Source organism: Triticum urartu, chromosome 1, assembly GCF_003073215.2.
Source record: "Triticum urartu cultivar G1812 chromosome 1, Tu2.1, whole genome shotgun sequence".
NCBI classification, from domain to species: Eukaryota; Viridiplantae; Streptophyta; class Magnoliopsida; order Poales; family Poaceae; genus Triticum; species Triticum urartu.
This window is the reverse complement of record NC_053022.1, coordinates 465,892,872-465,915,828: the sequence shown is the minus strand read 5'-3', so window position 1 is coordinate 465,915,828 and position 22,957 is coordinate 465,892,872. Positions and strand designations below refer to the sequence as shown.

Sequence of the window (22,957 nt, the reverse complement as noted above, 5' to 3'; positions counted from 1 at the left end):
TTAAAGAATCGATCTGATGAGTCATGGGACTATGCTATAATGTATTCCTTCTTAGATATATTTGCCATGGAATAGTTCTACACTATACTCATATTTGTTGGACACTTGGGATGATGGTCGTAATAGTTGATTCTTCTGCTAAAGTTTCAAGCATGTGTCGTGTGGTTCCAAAGGACCAATTACCAATGTGCAGTGACACCGCGAGAATGTCAGCTTTCATGTTACCTTTTTCAATTTAGACTTCTGATATTGATTTGGTGGACACTCAGCATCAACGTTACTGTGCACAAACTTGGTGAAGCATGGATTGCAATAATAATACCATTTGCTTAACTTTGCAGGTTGACAAACTGAAGGTCTTAGCATCCTCCCTAGCTAATTCATCCTCCAAGGCAGAGAAGCGTATTGTGGATCACAGGTGGAGCTTCCATACATTATTTCTATTTTGATTCTTTTGATGCCATTTTGATGTACTTTGCAAACATATCTTTCTTGTTCTATTTCGTAATAGGTACTACAGTTTTATGAGTAGTCCTGTGGTTCCTTTTTTCATAATATAATCTTGTGGTTCCTTTTTTCTTGTCATTTTTCGTGCTAATCTTGCTCCTACATATGCTTTCTGCCTAATACATGAATGTCTTCTGGTACACACCTTTTACAATGTAGAGAATTAATGTTGGTATCTTTATTATGTAGATGGCACCCGTTAAACTCCCAAGTAAGTGGACGTATGCGGACACCACAGAAACCCTGGCGACGTATGGCAAACCTGCCATCTTCCTTAGTATGACTTGCAACCCAAATTGGCCCGAGATACAGGACGCGCTACTTCCAGGCCAAAATTTGCAGGACCAACCAGACCTCGTGGCCCGAGTGTTCAGGTCCAAACTGGAGACGATGAAAGACATGCTTACCAAGAAGCATATCCCAGGCGTCCTGAAGGTGGTAGAGTTTCAGAAGAGGGGCCTCCCCCATGCTCATTTCATGTTGATGTAGCTAGGCCACATTTGAGTTGCTTTCTTGATTATCATTAGTCTTTGAAAATGGTTTTAGGCTTGCCAAAAGATTTGAGGCACACATATATGTATTTGAATTACTACTATGCTATCTTTTAAATATATATGAGTATTTGTGTGTGTGCACTTCATGTTTTTTCTAGCTACTGCTGCTTTAAATACAGACATGACACTGAATTATATATGCATTCTTCCTGATGTATAAAGAAGAGGTAAACTTATCCGGTCGCATGAATAGAAGCAAATTCCTCGCTCGCCTTATTTTCCTCTCTCCCGTGCGCAACTACTATCAGCTCCGTTTGATCGGAAAAAAAAGGAACTAGCTCCCCGGTACATACGTTAACAGAAGATGGCTATAGCTTCCGATCATTTTCTTGTTAGCTGATGTGCCGATGAGGCCCACGTAGAAAAGGAGTATGGCCATGCATATGCGTGAGGATAATAACCCCACGACTGCCCGCAAACTTCTCCACTTATGTCATCATGCAAAATATAGAACATAATATTCAAAGCAATGATGCATTTCTGCTACTGGTTGCTGATTTCTGCCTAGACTTGATATACTAAGCTGCTGATATTTATTGGTACCAGTTTCTCTCTGTGTGTTTCCTTCCGTTCTGTTGCAGAACGAAGGATGTTAAATGGAATGGTTTGTTGGCTGCTGTCAGGGAACGAAGTGTGCTCTAAATGTGAAGAATCGATTGTAAAGGAACAAGAGAATCGAACGAATGATTGAATCTGTTGCCTTTATTGATGATTGACATGCTATTTATACAATGGGAACCGTCGCCTCATAGGGACGCGATGGTTCAGGAGGCATCGTTCCAGGCTGCAACCGACATGCCGGTTGCTAGTATCGTGGAACCGCACGGGAGCGGGGATTCCCCTAATAACCGTAAGGGTTATTATCTTAATACTCCTCCTAATCACTGCTTAATTGCATGAGAATCCATCATCTGATAAAGTCTCCTTCAAAAACCCTGTGGGAAAAATATGAGGAGTAGTGTAGGATATGCTGGTAAAACTCCTTCGAACCAAGTGGGAAAATAAGGAGAAAATGATCCAACATATAATGATTATTGCCTCTGTTAACTCAATATGAAGTATATTCATAGAATTTGGAGGACAATAAATATGTCGTATATACTTTCCTAAAAAACCCAGTGGGGAAAACAGAAAGTATGGCATATGATCTTGTGTTGATATTACCTCATTAAAAACCTATATGAGAACCTGTAAATGTAGAAGTCGATGAACATATTTCTGGAATGTAGAAGTTGGTAGAGACTTGGTGAACAAATCAGTCACATGATTTGACTTGCAAGATATGCAATATATCGATATTGCTTATTATGTAACATGTTCGCATCCGGGCAACACAAGAAAGATTATCGTTGAGATAATGGTTGGTGGATGTTGCCATGAGGTCTGCTTCAAAGACTATTCATGAGAGGGCTACCACACCTAGTAGGAACACTAAACTTGTCTACGATCTGACATAGTGGGGATCTGATTGATGTATCCAATCATATCGGTGTTCACATTTCTGTGAGACTGAAAAACCAGGATAAGATGTTTGATGCCTTGGAGATATCAAAAGATATTCTTGAGTACCAGCCAATTATGTTTGGTGGATCCAATGGCATTATGGAACATTGAGTCCCAATATCTCATTTCCATCATCACTTGGTCTAAATAGACCTTTCTCTATGGATGGATAGTGAATTTCTCCAATATATTTTGGATATAGACAACATAGTATACCATAATGTATAAATGAAGGTGCTCAATTTGTAGTAACGAGCGGTATTTTGGTTTACCCAAATCCTTCATTTTAAACTCCGTCATTTAGATGATTACCTGTGTCGTCATTGCAGGCACACAAACATGGATAATCATCATTGTAGGAGTAATCCTTGTGAATAAGGAACTCACTACGTCGGTTGTACCAAATGTACCGACGATAATAATAAGTCATATGGTGACTTATTGATTTTACACGATGTATGTTGCATTTTGTACTTTGATTCGGAATTGAGGTTCCATCAGGAACCATCTATATCTGAATCTAGTGATCTACATGGATATGTAATCACTACATCTATCAACTGCATAGATAGATGATTTTGTACTGCCAATGATATAAGTTATCGGAAAGAGATTCCACCTCTGGAGAATAGTTGGGTATCTGCGTGAACCCTTATGCTACAATACTTGCTCTTTGTTTCACCACCTCGTTGTTCTCAATTCTGTTTCCAGAAGAAAATTGGTGTAGGTATTGCTTATGAATACCTTCCCATTATTGAGCAAGATCATTTCTACCTAGATTATACCCTTTGCTTGAGTTCAATTCGAGTGTTGTTCACACTTTGCCATGGCCATGGTCTTTGGATCTGAATCATTTGAAAGGTTTTTGCAATCTAGTTGAGAAATGTATGTCAACAATTGTAGACTTCCGGTTATATGATTCTCCAGAATCTATATATCAATATATAGTTGATGGAAGTATCTTGTCGGGTATCGTAGCAGAAATTCAAAATTTTCTACACATCACCAAGATCAATCTATGGAGTAATCTAGCAACGAGGGGAAGGAGAGTGCATCTACATACCCTTGCAGATCGCTAAGCGGAAGCGTTCAAGTGAACGGGGTTGATGGAGTCGTACTTGTCGTGATCCAAATCACCGATGATCCTAGTGCCGAACGGACAGCACCTCCGCGTTCAACACACATGCAGCCCGGTGACGTCTCCCACGCCTTGATACAGCAAGGGGAGAAGTAGAGGTTGGGGAAGACTCCGTCCAGCAGCAGCACGATGGCGTGGTGGTGAAGGAGGAGCGTGGCAATCCTGCAGGGCTTCACCAAGCACCGCGGGAGAGGAGGAGGACTTGGGAGAGGGGAAGGGCTGCGCCAGAACTTAGGTGTTGGGCTGCCCCTTTGCCGCCACTATATATAGGGGGAGAGGGAGGGCTGCGCCCCCACCTAGGGTTTCCACCCTAGGGGTGGCAGCCAAGTGGGGGTGAGAGGGAGGCACACCAGGCATGGGCCTTAGGGCCCATCTGTCCTTAGGGTTTGCCCCCTCTTCTCCCTAGGCGCATGGGCCTTGGTGGGGAGGCGCCCCAGCCCACCTAGGGGCTAGTCCCTTCTCACACTTGGCCCAGGTATGCCTCCGGGGCCCGTGGCCCCTCCGGTGGTCCCGGTACACTACCGGTGATGCTCAGAACATTTCCGATGCCAAAACCATACTTCCTATATATAAATCTTTACCTCCGGAACTCCTCGTGATGTCCGGGATCTCATCTGGGACTCCGAACAACATTCGGTAACCACGTACATCTATTCCCTACAACCCTAGTATCACCGAACCTTAAGTGTGCAGACCCTACGGGTTCGGGAACCATGTAGACATGACCGAGACAACTCTCCGGCCAATAACCAACAGCGGGATCTGGATACCCATGTTAGCCCCCACATGCTCCACGATGATCTCATCGGATGAACCACGATGTCAAGGACTTAATCAATCCCGTATACAATTCCCTTTGTCTAGCGGTATTGCACTTGCCCGAGATTCGATCGTCGGTATCTCGATACCCTTGTTCAATCTCGTTACCGGCAAGTCTCTTTACTCGTTCCGTAACACATCATCCTGTGATCAACTCCTTGGTCACATTGCGCATATGATGATGTCCTACTGAGTGGGCCCAGAGATACCTCTCTGTCACACGGAGTGACAAATCCCAGTCTCGATTCATGCCAACCCAACAGACACTTTCGGAGATACCCGTAGTGTACCTTTATAGCCACCCAGTTATGTTGTGACGTTTGGTACACCCAAAGCATTCCTACGGTATCCGGGAGTTGCACAATCTCATGGTCTAAGGAAATGATACTTGACATTCGAAAAGCTTTAGCATACAAACTACACGATCTTTGTGCTAGGCTTAGGATTGGGCCTTGTGTTGGGTTTCGTAGTAATTTCAAAAAAATTCCTACGCACACGCAAGATCATGTGATGCATAGCAACGAGAGGGGAGAGTGTAGTCTACGTACCCACGCAGACCGACTGCGAAAGCGTTGACACGACGTAGAGGAAGTAGTCGTATGTCTTCACGATCCAACCGATCAAGCACCGAAACTACGGCACCTCCGAGTTCGAGCACACGTTCAGCTTGATGACGATCCCCGGACTCCGATCCAGCAAAGTGTCGGGGAAGAGTTCCGTCAGCACGACGGCGTGGTGACGATCTTGATGCACTACAGCAGCAGGGCTTCGCCTAAACTCCGCTACAGTATTATCGAGGAATATGGTGGCTGGGGGCACCGCACACGGCTAAGGAATAATCACGTGGATCAACTTGTGTGTTCTAGGGTGCCTCTACCTCAGTATATAAAGGACCAAAAGGGGGGAGGCTGGCCAGCCACAAGGGGCGCGCCAGGAGAGTCCTACTCCCTCCGGGAGTAGGATTCCCCCCCCCCCCCAATCCTAGTTGGAATAGGATTCGCGGAGGGGGAAAAGAGAGAGAGGGGGGGCCACCTCTCCTAGTCCTAATAGGACTAGGGGAAGGAGGAGGCGCGCAGCCCATGTAGGGCTGCCTCTTCTCTTTTCCACTAAGGCCCATCATGGCCCATTTAGCTCCCGGGGGGTTCCGGTAACCTTCCCGGTATTCCGGTAAAATCCCGATTTCACCCGGAACACTTCTGATATCCAAACATAGGCTTCCAATATATCAATCTTTACGTCTCGACCATTTCGAGACTCCTCGTCATGTCCGTGATCACATCCGGGACTCCGAACAACCTTCGGTACATCAAAATGCATAAACTCATAATATAACTGTCATCGTAACCTTAAGCATGCGGACCCTACGGGTTCGAGAACAATGTAGACATGGCCGAGACACGTCTCCGGTCAATAACCAATAGCGGGACCTGGATGCCCATATTGGCTCCTACATATTCTACCAAGATCTTTATCGGTCAGACCGCATAACAACATACGTTGTTCCCTTTGTCATCGGTATGTTACTTGCCCGAGATTCGATTGTCGGTATCCAATACCTAGTTCAATCTCGTTACCGGCAAGTCTCTTTACTCGTTCTGTAATACATCATCTTGCAACTAACTCATTAGTTGCATTGCTTGCAAGGCTTAAGTGATGTGCATTACCGAGAGGGCCCAGAGATACCTCTCCGACGATCGGAGTGACAAATCCTAATCTCGAAATACGTCAACCCAACATGTTCCATTGGAGACACCTGTAGTACTCCTTTATAATCACCCAGTTACGTTGTGACGTTTGGTAGTACCCAAAGTGTTCCTCCGGTAAACGGGAGTTACATAATCTCATAGTTATAGGAACATGTATAAGTCATGAAGAAAGCAATAGCAACATACTAAACGATCGGGTGCTAAGCTAATGGAATGGGTCATGTCAATTAGATCATTCTCTTAATAATGTGATCCCGTTAATCAAATAACAACTCATTGTTCATGGTTAGGAAACATAACCATCTTTGATTAATGAGCTAGTCAAGTAGAGGCATACTAGTGACACTTTGTTTGTCTATGTATTCACACATGTATTATGTTTCCGGTTAATACAATTCTAGCATGAATAATAAACATTTATCATGATTATAAGGAAATAAATAATAACTTTATTATTGCCTCTAGGGCATATTTCCTTCAGTCTCCCACTTGCACTAGAGTCAATAATCTAGATTACACCGTAATGATTCTAACACCCATGGAGCCTTGGTGCTGATCATGTTTTGCTCGTGGAAGAGGCTTAGTCAACGGGTCTGCAACATTCAGATCCGTATGTATCTTGCAAATCTCTATGTCTCCCACCTGGACTAGATCCCAGATGGAATTGAAGCGTCTCTTGATGTGCTTGGTTCTCTTGTGAAATCTGGATTCCTTTGCCAAGGCAATTGCACCAGTATTGTCACAAAAGATTTTCATTGGACCCGATGCACTAGGTATGACACCTAGATCGGATATGGACTCCTTCATCCAGACTCCTTCGTTCGCTGCTTCCGAAGCAGCTATGTACTCCACTTCACATGTAGATCCTGCTACGACGCTTTGTTTAGAACTGCACCAACTGACAGCTCCACCATTTAATGTAAACACGTATCCGGTTTGCGATTTAGAATTGTCCGGATCAGTGTCAAAGCTTGCATCAACGTAACCTTTTACGATGAGCTCTTTGTCACCTCCATATACGAGAAACATATCCTTAGTCCTTTTCAGGTATTTCAGGATGTTCTTGACCGCTGTCCAGTGATCCACTCCTGGATTACTTTGGTACCTCCCTGCTAGACTTATAGCAAGGCACACATCGGGTCTGGTACACAGCATTGCATACATGATAGATCCTATGGCTGATGCATAGGGAACATCTTTCATATTCTCTCTATCTTCTGCAGTGGTCGGGCATTGAGTCTTACTCAATTTCACACCTTGTAACACAGGCAAGAATCCTTTCTTTGCTTGATCCATTTTGAACTTCTTCAAAATTTTGTCAAGGTATGTTGTTTGTGAAAGTCCAATTAAGCGTTTTGATCTATCTCTATAGATCTTTATGCCTAATATGTAAGCAGCTTCACCGAGGTCTTTCATTGAAAAACTCTTATTCAAGTATCCCTTTATGCTATCCGGAAATTCTACATCATTTCCAATTAGTAATATGTCATCCACATATAATATTAGAAATGCTACAGAGCTCCCACTCACTTTCTTGTAAATACAGGATTCTCCGAAAGTCTGTATAAAACCAAATGCTTTGATCACACTATCAAAGTGTTTATTCCAACTCCGAGAGGCTTGCACCAGTCCATAAATGGATCGCTGGAGCTTGCACACTTTGTTAGCTCCTTTTGGATCGACAAAACCTTCTGGTTGCATCATATACAACTCTTCTTCCAGAAATCCATTCAGGAATGCAGTTTTTACATCCATTTGCCAAATTTCATAATCATAAAATGCGGCAATTGCTAACATGATTCGGATGGACTTAAGCATCGCTACGGGTGAGAAGGTCTCATCATAGTCAATCCCTTGAACTTGTCGAAAACCTTTTGCGACAAGTCGAGCTTTGTAGACAGTAACATTACCATCAGCGTCAGTCTTCTTCTTGAAGATCCATTTATTCTCAATTGCTTGCCGATCATCGGGCAAGTCAACCAAAGTCCATACTTTGTTTTCATACATGGATCCCATCTCAGATTTCATGGCTTCAAGCCACTTTGCGGAATCTGGGCTCACCATCGCTTCTTCATAATTCGTAGGTTCATCATGATCTAGTAGCATGATTTCCAGAACAGGATTATCGTACCACTCTGGCGCGGATCTTACTCTGGTTGATCTACGAGGTTCAGTAGTATCTTGATCTGAAGTTTCATGACCATCATCATTAGCTTCCTCATTTATTGGTGTAGGTGTCGCAGAAACAGTTTTCTGTGATGTACTACTTTCCAATAAAGGAGCAGGTACAGTTACCTCGTCAAGTTCTACTTTCCTCCCACTCACTTCTTTCAAGAGAAACTCCTTCTCTAGAAAGGATCCATTTTTAGCAACGAATGTCTTGCCTTCGGATCTGTGATAGAAGGTGTACCCAACAGTCTCCTTTGGGTATCCTATGAAGACACATTTCTCCGATTTGGGTTCGAGCTTATCAGGTTGAAGCTTTTTCACATAAGCATCGCAGCCCCAAACTTTAAGAAACGACAACTTTGGTTTCTTGCCAAACCACAGTTCATAAGGCGTCGTCTCAACGGATTTTGATGGTGCCCTATTTAACGTGAATGCGGCCGTCTCTAGAGCGTATCCCCAAAATGATAGCGGTAAATCAGTAAGAGACATCATAGATCGCACCATATCTAGTAAAGTACGATTACGACGTTCGGACACACCATTACGCTGTGGTGTTCCGGGTGGCGTGAGTTGCGAAACTATTCCACAATTTTTCAAATGTACACCAAACTCGTAACTCAAATATTCTCCTCCACGATCAGATCGTAGAAACTTTATTTTCTTGTTACGATGATTTTCAACTTCACTCTAAAATTCTTTGAACTTTTCAAATGTTTCAGACTTATGTTTCATTAAGTAGATATACCCATATCTGCTTAAGTCATCTGTGAAGGTGAGAAAATAACGATATCCGCCACGAGCCTCAATATTCATCGGACCACAAACATCGGTATGTATGATTTCCAACAAATCTGTTGCTCTCTCCATAGTACCGGAGAACGGTGTTTTAGTCATCTTGCCCATGAGGCACGGTTCGCAAGTACCAAGTGATTCATAATCAAGTGGTTCCAAAAGTCCATCAGTATGGAGTTTCTTCATGCGCTTTACACCGATATGACCTAAACGACAGTGCCACAAATAAGTTGCACTTTCATTATCAACTCTGCATCTTTTGGCTTCAACATTATGAATATGTGTATCACTACTATCGAGATTCATCAAAAATAGACCACTCTTCAAAGGTGCATGACCATAAAAGATATTATTCATATAAATAGAACAACCATTATTCTCTGATTTAAATGAATAACTGTCTCGCATCAAACAAGATCCAGATATAATGTTCATGCTCAACGCTGGCACCAAATAACAATTATTTAGGTCTAATATTAATCCCGAAGGTAGATGTAGAGGTAGCGTGCCGACCGCGATCACATCGACTTTGGAACCGTTTCCCACGCGCATCGTCACCTCGTCCTTTGCCAGTGCCCGCTTATTCCGTAGTCCCTGTTTCGAGTTGCAAATATTAGCAACAGAACCAGTATCAAATACCCAGGTGCTACTGCGAGCTCTAGTAAGGTACACATCAATAACATGTATATCACATATACCTTTGTTCACCTTGCCATCCTTCTTATCCGCCAAATACTTGGGGCAGTTCCGCTTCCAGTGACCAGTCTGCTTGCAGTAGAAGCACTCAGTTTCAGGCTTAGGTCCAGACTTGGGTTTCTTCTCCTGAGCAGCAACTTGTTTGCTGTTCTTCTTGAAGTTCCCCTTCTTCTTCCCTTTACCCTTTTTCTTGAAACTAGTGGTCTTGTTAACCATCAACACTTGATGCTCCTTCTTGATTTCTACCTCCGCAGCTTTCAGCATTGCAAAGAGCTCGGGAATAGTCTTGTTCATCCCTTGCATATTATAGTTCATCACGAAGCTCTTGTAGCTTGGTGGCAGTGATTGGAGAATTCTGTCAATGACGCAATCATCCGGAAGATTAACTCCCAATTGAATCAAGTGATTATTATACCCAGACATTTTGAGTATATGCTCACTGACAGAACTGTTCTCCTCCATCTTGCAGCTATAGAACTTATTGGAGACTTCATATCTCTCAATCCGGGCATTTGCTTGAAATATTAACTTCAACTCCTGAAACATCTCATATGCTCCATGACGTTCAAAACGTCGTTGAAGTCCCGATTCTAAGCCGTAAAGCATGGCACACTAAACTATCGAGTAGTCATCAGCTTTGCTCTGCCAGACGTTCATAACATCCGGCGTTGCTCCTGCAGTAGGCCTGGCACCCAGCGGTGCTTCCAGGACGTAATTCTTCTGTGCAGCAATGAGGATAATCCTCAAGTTACGGACCCAATCCGTGTAATTGCTACCATCATCTTTCAACTTTGCTTTCTCAAGGAACGCATTAAAATTCAACGGAACAACAGCACGAGCCATCTATCTACAATCAACATAAACAAGCAAGATACTATCAGGGACTAAGTTCATGATAAATTTAAGTTCAATTAATCATATTACTTAAGAACTCCCACTTAGATAGACATCCCCTAATCTTCTAAGTGATCACGTGATCCAAATCAACTAAACCATAACCGATCATCACGTGAGATGGAGTAGTTTTCAATGGTGAACATCGTTATGTTGATCATATCTACTATATGACTCACGCTCCACCTTTCGGTCTCCGTGTTCCGAGGCCATATCTGCATATGCTAGGCTCGTCAAGTTTAACCTGAGTATTCTGCGTGTGCAAAACTGGCTTGCACCCGTTGTAGATGGACGTAGAGCTTATCACACCCGATCATCACGTGGTGTATGGGCACGACGAACTTTGGCAACGGTGCATACTCAGGGAGAACACTTCTTGATAATTTAGTGAGAGATCATCTTATAATGCTACCGTCAATCAAAGCAAGATAAGATGCATAAAAGGATAAACATCTCATGCAATCAATATAAGTGATATGATATGGCCATCATCATCTTGTGCTTGTGATCTCCATCTCCGAAGCACCGTCGTGATCACCATCGTCACCGGCGCGACACCTTGATCTCCATCGTAGCATCGTTGTCGTCTCGCCAATCTTATGCTTCCACGACTATCACTACCGGTTAGTAATAAAGTAAAGCATTACATCGCGATTGCATTGCATACAATAAAACGACAACCATAAGGCTCCTGCCAGTTGCCGATAATTCGGTTACAAAACATGATCATCTCATACAATAAAATTCAGCATCATGTCTTGACCATATCACATCACAACATGCCCTGCAAAAACAAGTTAGACGTCCTCTACTTTGTTGTTGCAAGTTTTACGTGGCTGCTACGGGCTTAAACAAGAACCAATCTCACCTACGCATCAAAACCACAACGATAGTTTGTCAAATAGACTCCGTTTTAACCTTCGCAAGGACCGGGCGTAGCCACACTTGGTTCAACTAAAGTTGGAGAGACAGTCGCCCGCAAGCCACCTGTGTGCAAAGCACGTCGGGGGAACCGGTCTCACGTAAGCGTACGCGTAATGTTGGTCCGGGTCGTCTCGTCCAACAATGCCGCCGAACCAAAGTATGACATGCTGGTAGGCAGTATGACTTATATCGCCCACAACTCACTTGTGTTCTACTCGTGCATATAACATCAACATAAATAACCTAGGCTCGGATGCCACTGTTGGGTTTCGTAGTAATTTCAAAAAAATTCCTACGCACACGCAAGATCATGTGATGCATAGCAACGAGAGGGGAGAGTGTAGTCTACGCACCCACGCAGACCGACGGCGGAAGTGTTGACACGACGTAGAGGAAGTAGTCGTACGTCTTCACGATCCAACTAATCAAGCACCGAAACTACGGCACCTCCAAGTTCGAGCACACGTTCAGCTCGATGACGATCCCCGGACTCCGATCCAGCAAAGTGTCGGGGAAGAGTTCCGTCAGCACGACGGCGTGGTGACGATCTTGATGCACTACAGCAGCAGGGCTTCGCCTAAACTCCGCTACAGTATTATCGAGGAATATGGTGGCTGGGGGCACCGCACACGGCTAAGGAATATATCACGTGGATCAACTTGTGTGTTCTAGGGTGCCTCTACCTCATTATATAAAGGACCAAAAGGGGGGAGGTTGGCCGGCCACAAGGGGCGCGCCAGGAGAGTCCTACTCCCTCCGGGAGTAGGATTCCCCCCCCCCAATCCTAGTTGGAATAGGATTCGCGGAGGGGGAAAAGAGAGAGAGGGGGCCGGCCACCTCTCCTAGTCCTAATAGGACTAGGGGAAGGAGGAGGCGCGCAGCCCATGTAGGGCTGCCTCTTCTCTTTTCCACTAAGGCCCATCATGGCCCATTTAGCTCCCGGGGGGTTCCGGTAACCTTCCCGGTATTCCGGTAAAATCCCGATTTCACCCGGAACACTTTCGATATCCAAACATAGGCTTCCAATATATCAATCTTTACGTCTCAACCATTTCAAGACTCCTCGTCATGTCCGTGATCACATCCGGGACTCCGAACAACCTTCGGTACATCAAAATGCATAAACTCATAATATAACTGTCATCGTAACCTTAAGCGTGCGGACCCTACGGGTTCGAGAACAATTTAGACATGGCCGAGACACGTCTCCGGTCAATAACCAATAGCGGGACCTGGATGCCCATATTGGCTCCTACATATTCTACGAAGATCTTTATCGGTCAGACCGCATAACAACATACGTTGTTCCCTTTGTCATCGGTATGTTACTTGCCCGAGATTCGATCGTCGGTATCCAATACCTAGTTCAATCTCGTTACCGGCAAGTCTCTTTACTCGTTCTGTAATACATCATCTCGCAACTAACTCATTAGTTGCAATGCTTGCAAGGCTTATGTGATGTGTATTACCGAGAGGGCCCAGAGATACCTCTCCGACAATCGGAGTGACAAAACCTAATCTCGAAATATGTCAACCCAACATGTACCATTGGAGACACCTGTAGTACTCCTTTATAATCACCCAGTTACGTTGTGACGTTTGGTAGTACCCAAAGTGTTCCTCCGGTAAACGGGAGTTACATAATCTCATAGTTATAGGAACATGTATAAGTCATGAAGAAAGCAATAGCAACATACTAAACGATCGGGTGCTAAGCTAATGGAATGGGTCATGTCAATTAGATCATTCTCTTAATGATGTGATCCCGTTAATCAAATAACAACTCATTGTTCATGGTTAGGAAACATAACCATCTTTGATTAACGAGCTAGTCAAGTAGAGGCATACTAGTGACACTTTGTTTGTCTATGTATTCACACATGTATTATGTTTCCGGTTAATACAATTCTAGCATGAATAATAAACATTTATCATGATTATAAGGAAATAAATAATAACTTTATTATTGCCTCTATGGCATATTTCCTTCATCTTGTCCATCACATCATTCTCCTAATGATGTGATCCCGTTATCAACGACATCCAATGTCCATGGTCAGGAAACCGTAACCATCTATTGATCAACAAGCTAGTCAACTAGAGGCTTACTAGGGACATGGTGTTGTCTATGTATCCACACATGTATCTGAGTTTCCTATCAATACAATTATAGCATGGATAATAAACGATTATCATGAACAAGGAAATATAATAATAACCAATTTATTATTGCCTCTAGGGCATATTTCCAACATCGTTACCCATGGTGACTACTCGTGATTCCCAATGCGATTCAGTCGAGTATTCTGATGTCCCGGTCATTGTGTGCACTATGACCTGGGTTGGTGGAGGTTTCCCATCCACTGGGTGTATACTACCCATTAGGTGTCTGTTAACGTGAAATTGACTTGCATTTACTTATTCACAGGCCTTGATATCCTTGCTTGCGAGAAGCTGAATCCTGATGTACTTCTTCCATACATCTCCCCCTGTTGGTTTGAACGGGGAGTGGAGTAGATTTTGTTGGTACCTCCACTCTTTCAGGCGTACTTTTGTAGGATTGTAGCATTGTGTGACACCTTTATAGTCAGTAAATGAATCTGGCAGGTTATTTGCAATGTATTGCAAATCTTCTGAACGCATGGTTCAGATCTTTGAGTACGTAGATCTGAGGAAGAAATGTGTTGAACATTCCACTAATTTTCTGGCATTCTTTATGGTACTTGAATTCTCCCCCTAATGCCTGGAAATGTTCCTCATTGAATCAACATACTGGCCTTGAATAACTCCCCATGTGAGGGCTTGAGGTATTGACGGTAATACAGTTATTCCTCACATAGATCCCAACTATATGTTGAGGGGCCAATGATGTATGCTGGGTGGTGATATCGGTATGCAACTGAATTACCGCAGATAGGAAATACTTGGTAGATATCCACATATCAAAGATAGAGGGGAATAATAGTATGCAGTTTGGTCATGAGCATGTAAAACTGCATGACTCCAACATAAAGTTGGTAAGTTGCAATTTCAAAGTAAAGATCATGCAATGAGCTCAATTCTTTGGATGGGATTCTACCAAACCATTTTGAGTCTAGACATTAGGACAAATTGCTAAACTTCAATCCAGGGCCATAGAGAAGGCACTCAAGGAGAATTCTGCAATGTTATCCATTTGATTTGCTTGAAATCAATGTCAGGATAATGAGTCAATGGTTTTGTGTGAATAAAGCACACACTTAAGACCATCATGTAGATATGTCTTTTAAAACCATGGAATACCTGGATAGTCTAGTCAATGGATGAGAAGAGTCACTTACCTCAACTTGATGCATTCAAGGAGTCTGAGTGGTTCAGCGTAGACTTTAAGGTGTGTGAGCCTTAAAATTAGCTTCCCTGTGTCACTTGTAGTGCACATAAAATCCAATTGTTGTTAGAAGTTAGCATCATAATAATCATAAACTATTGCAATTGCTAATAGTTTCGGTTTCAACCCAATGTCTCAATGACCAAGGCGAGTATGCCAAGTTTGTCATGTACAAGACACTCTGGAAAACTATCTCGTACGCAACATGTGCTACGGGTTGTGTTGTATGTGTAGTACAATCCAGATGATACACAGAGAATGTGCTTGCCATATTTGTTGCATATGGTAAAGAAAAGTTATTTCTCTTTGTTGTCATCATAAGTTTCTCTATGGAAACTATTTTGACGGATACCTCCATAGTTTAATAGGGTACGAGTTAAACCTGGGAAGCAATAAAGCATCCCGACGTTACTCGAGTACCCACAGGGATAGTAAATATAACTCGAGTTGAGCCAACAAATACCTCATCGCATGTAGCGATTTTAAAATATCTCATTTCTCTCAATGAGAGTGGAAACATTGGACTTCCCTGAGTTATAGAGTTTGTGGTGCATATGTCCACAAGGCACATATCATTTTTCATCGGATTGACTCCCGTAGAAATCTATATAGACATGAAGATTCTCAGTATGAAAATCACTGCCAGATATATAGAATACATACAAATGTATTTGTACCAAAGTGCTGATACAATATATTGTGATATACAATATATGATGACAACAATACTTATGTTGTTGTTATAACATCATAAATGGACATTTATATTGACCACTCAGGAGATTGAAAGACTATTCATAGTCTCCTAACATGTCGGTTGAGGCATATTCAACCATCACATTCCCGTGCCCATAGGGTCCTGTCACAGTTAGTGATGTCGGATTGAAGGTTGAAGTAAGATTCAAACCTTTGCCCTTGAGGTTCATTGTATCCTAGGAATTGCTGATACAGAATAACCAGATGCTGAGATCTGAATCTAATGCCTTATGATATATAGGACACCATTTTTCTGTTAGCGATGTGACTTTGACCAGAGGTGAATCCAGGATTGCACACATTATCCCACGAGACACAAGAGCGATCATGATGTCCATGGCCCAGATAGGGCAATGGTGGCCATTGAGGGCGAATGCCTCAAACTCTATAGCCATATGTTACCTCTATGGGTAAACCAGAGATAATTAATTTACAACCTGTAAATTAAAGACCATCATGGTTGATGTTGTAATGAACTTAGCAAAATCAATGGGTATTTCAGGAAGTTATCTTGAAACCATTAGTGTGAATCTCAAATTGCTAAATATGACACCTTGAAGATAATCTCCAAAATGGAGTAGATCTCATAGCACTAGAGAGTACAATCCGATGAAATCAGTAGATACTCACTCATAATGCCTTATGTCATGACTTAGTAAAATGTGTGGGAGAGCACTTTGTAAAGCAATTATAATGTCAAAATGCCAAAATATAGGCTTTAACAGTTGTCATTGATAATCTGCGAAGCAGTAGATATATATGACTATCTTGTGACCCCAAGCATCAATTTGAAGAAACCACTTTAAATTTTGCATCTGTATTTGCAAGAAATTAAAAATCTTAATTGCAAATAGACGTATTAATCTCGACATGTATTAAACATGAAAATATATCCATCATAGAAATATCTTGGAATACGTTGTACTCAACGGAGAAACAGTACTGCAAAGGTACTGAATTTATCTTTGCAAGAGATAAAAAAATCTCAATTGCAAATAGACGTAATTTATCTCGACACGTAGCAAACATGAAAATATATTACATCAACTTAGAATCTGAAATATGTCGGTACTTAACAGAAAAAAGTACTAAAATATGTACTGATTTTAGCAGATCTAAAACAGAAATAAATTACTGCTAGAAGTGTTGTTAGGAGATTAATTGGTAGTCTGCTAAAACAAATGTGCAAATGAGCAAAACGTGGCATGCTATGTTGGATGCCTAAATTCCCAGCGCATGCATATGGCCACGTAAGGCAGCCCCGACCTTGTCAAAGCGAGTAGATAGGGCGATTTGATAATTTGTCACCCTTTACTTTTCTTTTCACAATTTGCCACCCATTGTCTTAATGATGGGTGGGTTCGGGCTCCACCTGTCATTCTTTGGAAGGCAAATTATGAAAGGGGGAGATAACGGATGGCAAATTATCAAATTTGCCGAGTAGATAAGGGAGAGCGGCTAGATGAAATAAACAGGTCTAGCAATTCCCGAGTCACTTCGATCCCAAATCCACAGCGCCGGCGGAGGACCCCAGCGCCGGCTGGCGGGCCGCATCACCGGCGGAGAGAAGATCTCCCGCCGCGCCCCTCCTGGAGGAGGAGTCACCGCGGAGGTGGGTGCCGGGCGCAACGCCGTTGTAGGCGCCATCCGCGAGCGCGAGCGCTGCTGCTGCGCGGCCGGAGCGGCTGCTCGACGGCTTACTCTCCAGCGGGACCGCGAGGGCCCCGGGGCGGCGGCGCGCGCCTGTGCGCCGCGAAGGCGGAGGAGTGGTGGGTGTCTGGGACGGTGCGGCAGCTTCGGCATCGACTGCCGCGGCCCAACAGGAGCCGTTCACGCCGGAGCCATAGATGAAGACGAAGGCCCCGGCCGGCACGGACACGAAGGCGAGCGCGTGACAGGCGGCGACCTCGACGACCACGGAGGTCGGAGATGGCAGCGGCGCGGCCTCGTGCTCGTCGTGTTGTCGTCAAGGACGACGATGTCGTTCCCCGGCGCTGCGCTCAACCGTCGCGTGCTCCGCGTTGGGAGCCGCCACCGTCTCGGACTGCAGCAGGCCACTGAGCCATGGTCGCGCGCAGAAGGGCGGTCTTGGCTGCGTGCAAGAGGGCGCGTGGCCGGGCCGCAGGGCGGCCGGCGTAGCGCGGCGCACGGGATCGGGGCGCGGAGGCCGGCTGGTCGACGTCGCCAAGGCCGTAGGCAGTCCGCCGGTTGGAGCCGCTTCAGCGAAGGTTCGGGCGGAGCACCACCATGTTGTGGAGCGCCAAGCCGTTGGCGGCCGCCTTCGGGAGCGTCGGCGCTCCACACATCGGGGTCGCCGTTGGTCTGCACGTCTCCGCGTGATGGATGTAGGCGGTGGAGAGGACCGCCGCCGCCAGCCGTGGCTGGCCTCGGGCGCCACCATGCCATGCGAGAGCTGTGGTCTCAGGCACAGCCGCCACGCGTACGCGACCGACCGCGGGAGCGGCCGTGGCGCGGGTAGCCATGGGCTCCCGCCACTGCTCTGCCGGAGGTCTCCGTGGAGGAGCAGCCAAGGCGCATGGACGGGGGCACCGCTAGCGATGTGATGAAAAGCAGCAGCAATTGCCGCTCGATCCAGTGCAAGAGTAAGTGTGAACGCATGGTACCTTTTTTCCCTTTTTGCATCTCTCAATCGATGGGCTTCTTTTCACTTGCTCTTCCTGATTTACTCTTATATTTCCTGTGAAGAATCACTCCGGAAGATGAAATAGAGATCTTTGATTGATGGCAAGAGCACGCTGGCAGGCTGCAGACGCCTTTCGTCGCCTTTGCGCCGGATGACCAGGCCCCCGCGAGTTCTTGTCGTCGCTGTGCATCCTCGCCGGCCTCATTTTGATCGGTAGAGACAACGTGGCTGATAACGTGTGAAGAATCGATTGTAAAGGAACAAGAGAATCGAACAAATGATTGAATCGGTTGCCTTTATTGATGATTGACATGCTATTTATACAATGGGAACCGTCTTCGCCTCACAGGGACGCGATGGTTCGGGAGGGGCTGCAACCGACATGCCGGTTGCTAGTATCGTGGAACCGCACGGGAGCGGGGGTTATTATCTTCTTAACACTAAAGATCATTTATCCCGGAGAGGAAGAATGGGAGCAAAATGTAAGTTCTATCCTGTTTGTGCTTTTGTAGCAAAATGTAAGTTCTATCCTATTTGTTTCGTTTCTGCACTGTGTGCAGAATCTAGTGTTGTTAAATAGGACGGGTTTGACATTCAAAATAAAATAAAATAGGACGGGTTTAATTTACTGCTGCCAGTGAGAACAATGAATATTGTGCCTTTGGTCATTAGCGTTTTGATGAATAACATCCCAACCGTTTTGGCAGTACCGCTAAAGATTGTGCGTTTTGGCTTGGAAACTAACCTGAATAGCCATGGACTTTTTTTCTTTGCTATTGTCCTGATCCCTGCACCTATGTATTTGATGTGGAACCTTAAACTAAACTGCAGTACTGTTGTTCTCCGAGTTTCTTATATAAGAACACTGTCCAAAATTAGGGAACTACTACTATGATCTGGGCGGTGCTTTGAACAAAGAAAGTTTACGCCAGTGTTCAAAAAAGATAGCAAGGTTAAAACTACATAGAGCGAAGGTGCTAAGAGTCGATGGACTAAACAAAGCGAGCCCCGATTCTAGACATCATTCAAGTGTTTGCTGTGTCACTGTCATCCACCCATGATTCAAGTTTAAGCAGCTGGATGGTCAATCTTAACTACTTGGGCTACTAGCAGTAGACAGTTGCCAAAGGGGAATAACTGAAAACTCTTGCCCGATCTCTGTCCACTATTACCAGTAGACACTAGACAGTAACAATCGCTTGCCCTCTTTTGCATTCATCGCCTCATCTTTCATCACTAAGCGAACAACTTTTTAAACCTGGCACATCACAGCGTTAATGCAAATGATACCAAGATCACAGTCTACATGCTAATATTTAACTAGAGGGCAGAAAATAGGAAGAAAAGAGAAGCCATGAAGAGAAGCTAGCAGAAGAATCATGAACTTTATGTAGCTGGACAGCAATTGTCTGAAACACATCCTGGAAGAGAATAGAGTCTGTTGCCCAGCCTTAAATTGTGTTTCTAGTTGAAATTCAAGTACTGAATTTCACAGCCACAGAAATTCTGTTGCCCCTGACCTCACGTTCTTGTCTGGCAGCTCCTTGGCTGAGCTTGAAGCAGTGATCATGAGACACATTCAGTGCTTGCTCCTCACTGTTCGAGCATGAACGGATAGTTAGATAGGCAGCGACTTTCAGTTGAACTTCCTCAGCATTGCTCAGACACAACAGAGAAAGCATCAAAGGAAGTAGAGTCCATTGGTTAGAGGGCACCTCTACTGTTTGGTCTGAATCTGACAAGAGCCTTACAAATTCGGGTCCCATGTTGTCATCCCATGCCTTTACGAAACCTGTCACATGATAGCGGCTTCCTCCTGTGAGCAGTAGCTTCACCTTGATTCGGGCTTCGACTGTATCAGGCACAATCATATAAGAAATCTGTATCTTCTGACCTTCCCATTCCCCAGCAATGTCCTTGCGATGAAAACTTGGCTCATCGTCATAACTATCCACCTGCCATGACTCAACAATTGCTCCCCTCTCGTTGATCGTCCTCTGGTTGCGTCTTCTCCCTTCTCCTCCGTTTGTAGTCCTGGCAGGACTGAATTCAAGTCCAAGCGCCGTATATGCTCCGATGGGTCGCGCAGGTCCAATCAGTGCAATATCTGTCATTGCTCCGATCACCGGTGGATCACTGATTGGTCCAGTGCGTGCTGGATCATTGATCTTTCTTCTATGGATGGCCTGTGGACGATGCCAATCATGGAAATCCATCCAATCGACTTCAAAATTGGCACTCACTCTCAGAATTTGGACCCTGCGCCGTCCCCATGGAAGGGAGTCCTTGGCGGTATCGTGGCTCATCAAACCCACAAACTCCTCCACTAGGTCTCGTTGGCTGTATTGAATCTGGTTACCTCCATAAACAGCTCCTTTCTGGTTGCTATTACTTGCAGCCTTTGTTTCATGACTGGTATTGCCTTCTTGTGGCATATTTGATGCACCACCACCCTTCTGAGTCAGCCGGCTGTTAAACTTTCCTCCTCCATCAGAGACTTTGACATTCTTCTTACTTCTGTTCTTCTCTAGGTTGGCATAGTACGTGACATCTCGGTTGATTATAAGGCCTAAGACTTGCAACCCATCAGCTGGCCCCTGGATGCCCAGTTCTTTGAAACGCTCCTGCATCTTTGTCACGACAGCCTGTCCCCTCATCTTTTGTCTAACTGTGTCTAAAATCCAGTCCGTGAAGTTTCGATCCCTCCACTTAAGGTACTCAAGACAAACATCCCCCCAGGTATGTATCCAAAGCCGCAGTGGGACATTGATGAGCCTTAGATTCATTCTGTAAAACTCACAGAGCATGAAAGTGATGCCCGCTAAGTACTTCATGGCTTTCTGTTCAGCCTCACTGCCCTCGACATGAACATAACTTGACAAGAAGCAGACTGCCTCAAAGACAAAATCTTCATCACTCATGATCCTTTGAAATTCAGCTTCGAGATCATGTTTATCCTTGAGTCCGAACATCTTTGGGTACGTGACGTCCCAATTCACAAGAATGCAGTTGAGTTCCAGGGGAAGTTGCTGGGACAGAACCTCCAGTTTCTCTTTCCCTGGCAAACATAGCTTCTGACTTAGCTCATGAGCATTATGCCGGTTACCAAAACCTCGAACATATAAGTTATCGTCTCTGAGGAAAGGCATAATCCAATGATTGGTTCCTGCAGCTTGGATTCTAATATTGATCCACCTCAACGGTTGGCAGGCTTTGGTCTGCCTGTTAAGCAGAGGATGCGGACCCAAAGCTTCCAGGTCTGCAAGATCTGGATGTTCGTCTGAATGATTGGGGGACAAGAAGTTTTCTGCATGAGGATGATCTGCAAAGAGCTGTCTGGCATCTTCCTCTGAATGCCGAAACGGATGTAAGGACCGGGTCACAGTGATCGTCATATCAGGTGCAGGAAGTGTCGACATCGTTCTGCACAAATTAACATATCACTGTTAACCTTAAGCATCTTGTAAGTGCTATGTTTTGAAGGAGCAAGAGCAACATCAGCCCAGCCTATGTACAAAAATAACAGCACCACTGCACCAGCTAGCAACAGCTCCAGTTGGGCATGTCCTAACACTACCAGCAATAGGCAGATACCACAAATAGACAGATCATATATTCAGTTCAGACTTCAGAGTACATTGGCAACAAGCAAGTAACAGGCAAGCAAAAACAACACGCAAGCAACAGGTATAAAAACTAGCAGTAGATGGACACTTCAGCTCGGGAGGCGACGGAGATACCTGAGGCGCGGCGGCCGGCAGCGAGTAGATCGACGGCAAGGCGGAGGAGGAGCTCGCCGGTGGAGGAAGAGCTTCCCCAGCAGCAACGCGGCGGAGGAGGAGGATGCGGAGGACGGCGCGGTCGAGGAGGAGGAAGAGGTGGGCTTGGGGTCCCGTGCTTGTGCTTCACCGGCGGCGGGTGAGCATGGATGTCTCTGGGATTCTAGGGCAAGTGGTCTGGACGGAGACTCGGAGAGGGGACGAGGGGCGGGGCAGGAGCTTTTCCGGCGGCGGGGCAGGAGCTTTTCCGGCGGCGGCGGCGGGGCAGGAGAGGCGCCGATTTGGGGGAGCGGCGCGAGAGGGAGTGGCTAGGGTTTCGAATGGAGCGGAAGCGAGAGGGAGTGGGGGTTGCGCGAAGGGATTGGTTCGCTCGTTTCCCTCCTCTTTCCCATCCCAAATTTCCCCTCTCCCGCTGCCAGGACGCCTCGCTTTTTTTTTCTTCTTTTTTGAGATCCCGCTCAGGGAGCTCCTACTCCGCGCCTTCTGCGCCAACTAACCAACTTGGCGCTCGCAGCAGCGCCTCGCTGGGCCGGCCCACGAACACATTACACCAGCGGACAAAAGATCCTAAAAATACATGCAGCGCTGAGAATTCGAACTCGAACTCACGTCTGTGCTTTCTAAACGCGCTCCGCTAACCACTAGAGCTACCTAGTAGCTGTCACTCTACAGGTACCTTGATAGTACTAATTAAGGATAATATGGGCTG

At 45.1% G+C, this 22,957-nt stretch overlaps 2 protein-coding genes across 2 annotated transcripts; one reads left to right on the top strand and one right to left on the bottom strand.

Annotated features, from left to right (window-relative positions):
- Nucleotides 1-13,965: 13,965 nt before the first annotated feature.
- On the top strand, nucleotides 13,966-18,815 carry LOC125532920. Its single transcript, XM_048696777.1, has 5 exons — nucleotides 13,966-14,053; nucleotides 14,131-14,193; nucleotides 14,310-14,360; nucleotides 17,301-18,428; nucleotides 18,532-18,815. The coding sequence occupies exons 1-4, from the start codon at nucleotides 13,966-13,968 to the stop codon at nucleotides 18,302-18,304; spliced, it is 1,206 nt and encodes a 401-aa protein (XP_048552734.1). The 3' UTR covers nucleotides 18,305-18,428; nucleotides 18,532-18,815.
- A 415-nt stretch (nucleotides 18,816-19,230) lies between these two features.
- On the bottom strand, nucleotides 19,231-22,957 carry LOC125519704. Its single transcript, XM_048684438.1, has 2 exons — nucleotides 22,210-22,957; nucleotides 19,231-21,892 (listed from the first exon to the last, which is right to left on the bottom strand). Exon 2 carries the CDS (start codon nucleotides 21,886-21,888, stop codon nucleotides 19,945-19,947), a length of 1,944 nt encoding a protein of 647 aa, XP_048540395.1. The 5' UTR covers nucleotides 21,889-21,892; nucleotides 22,210-22,957; the 3' UTR covers nucleotides 19,231-19,944.

Excerpts from the sequence above, each read along its gene's own strand:
- LOC125532920 (XM_048696777.1), top strand. The coding sequence starts at position 13,966 with ATGGTGACTACTCGTGATTCCCAATGCGATTCAGTCGAGTATTCTGAT. Across the intron at positions 14,054-14,130 it reads TATGACCTGGGTTGGTGGAG|GCCTTGATATCCTTGCTTGC; the intron begins GTTTCCCATCCA and ends ACTTATTCACAG. Across the intron at positions 14,194-14,309 it reads TCTTCCATACATCTCCCCCT|GTTATTTGCAATGTATTGCA; the intron begins GTTGGTTTGAAC and ends TGAATCTGGCAG.
- LOC125519704 (XM_048684438.1), bottom strand. The coding sequence starts at position 21,888 with ATGTCGACACTTCCTGCACCTGATATGACGATCACTGTGACCCGGTCC.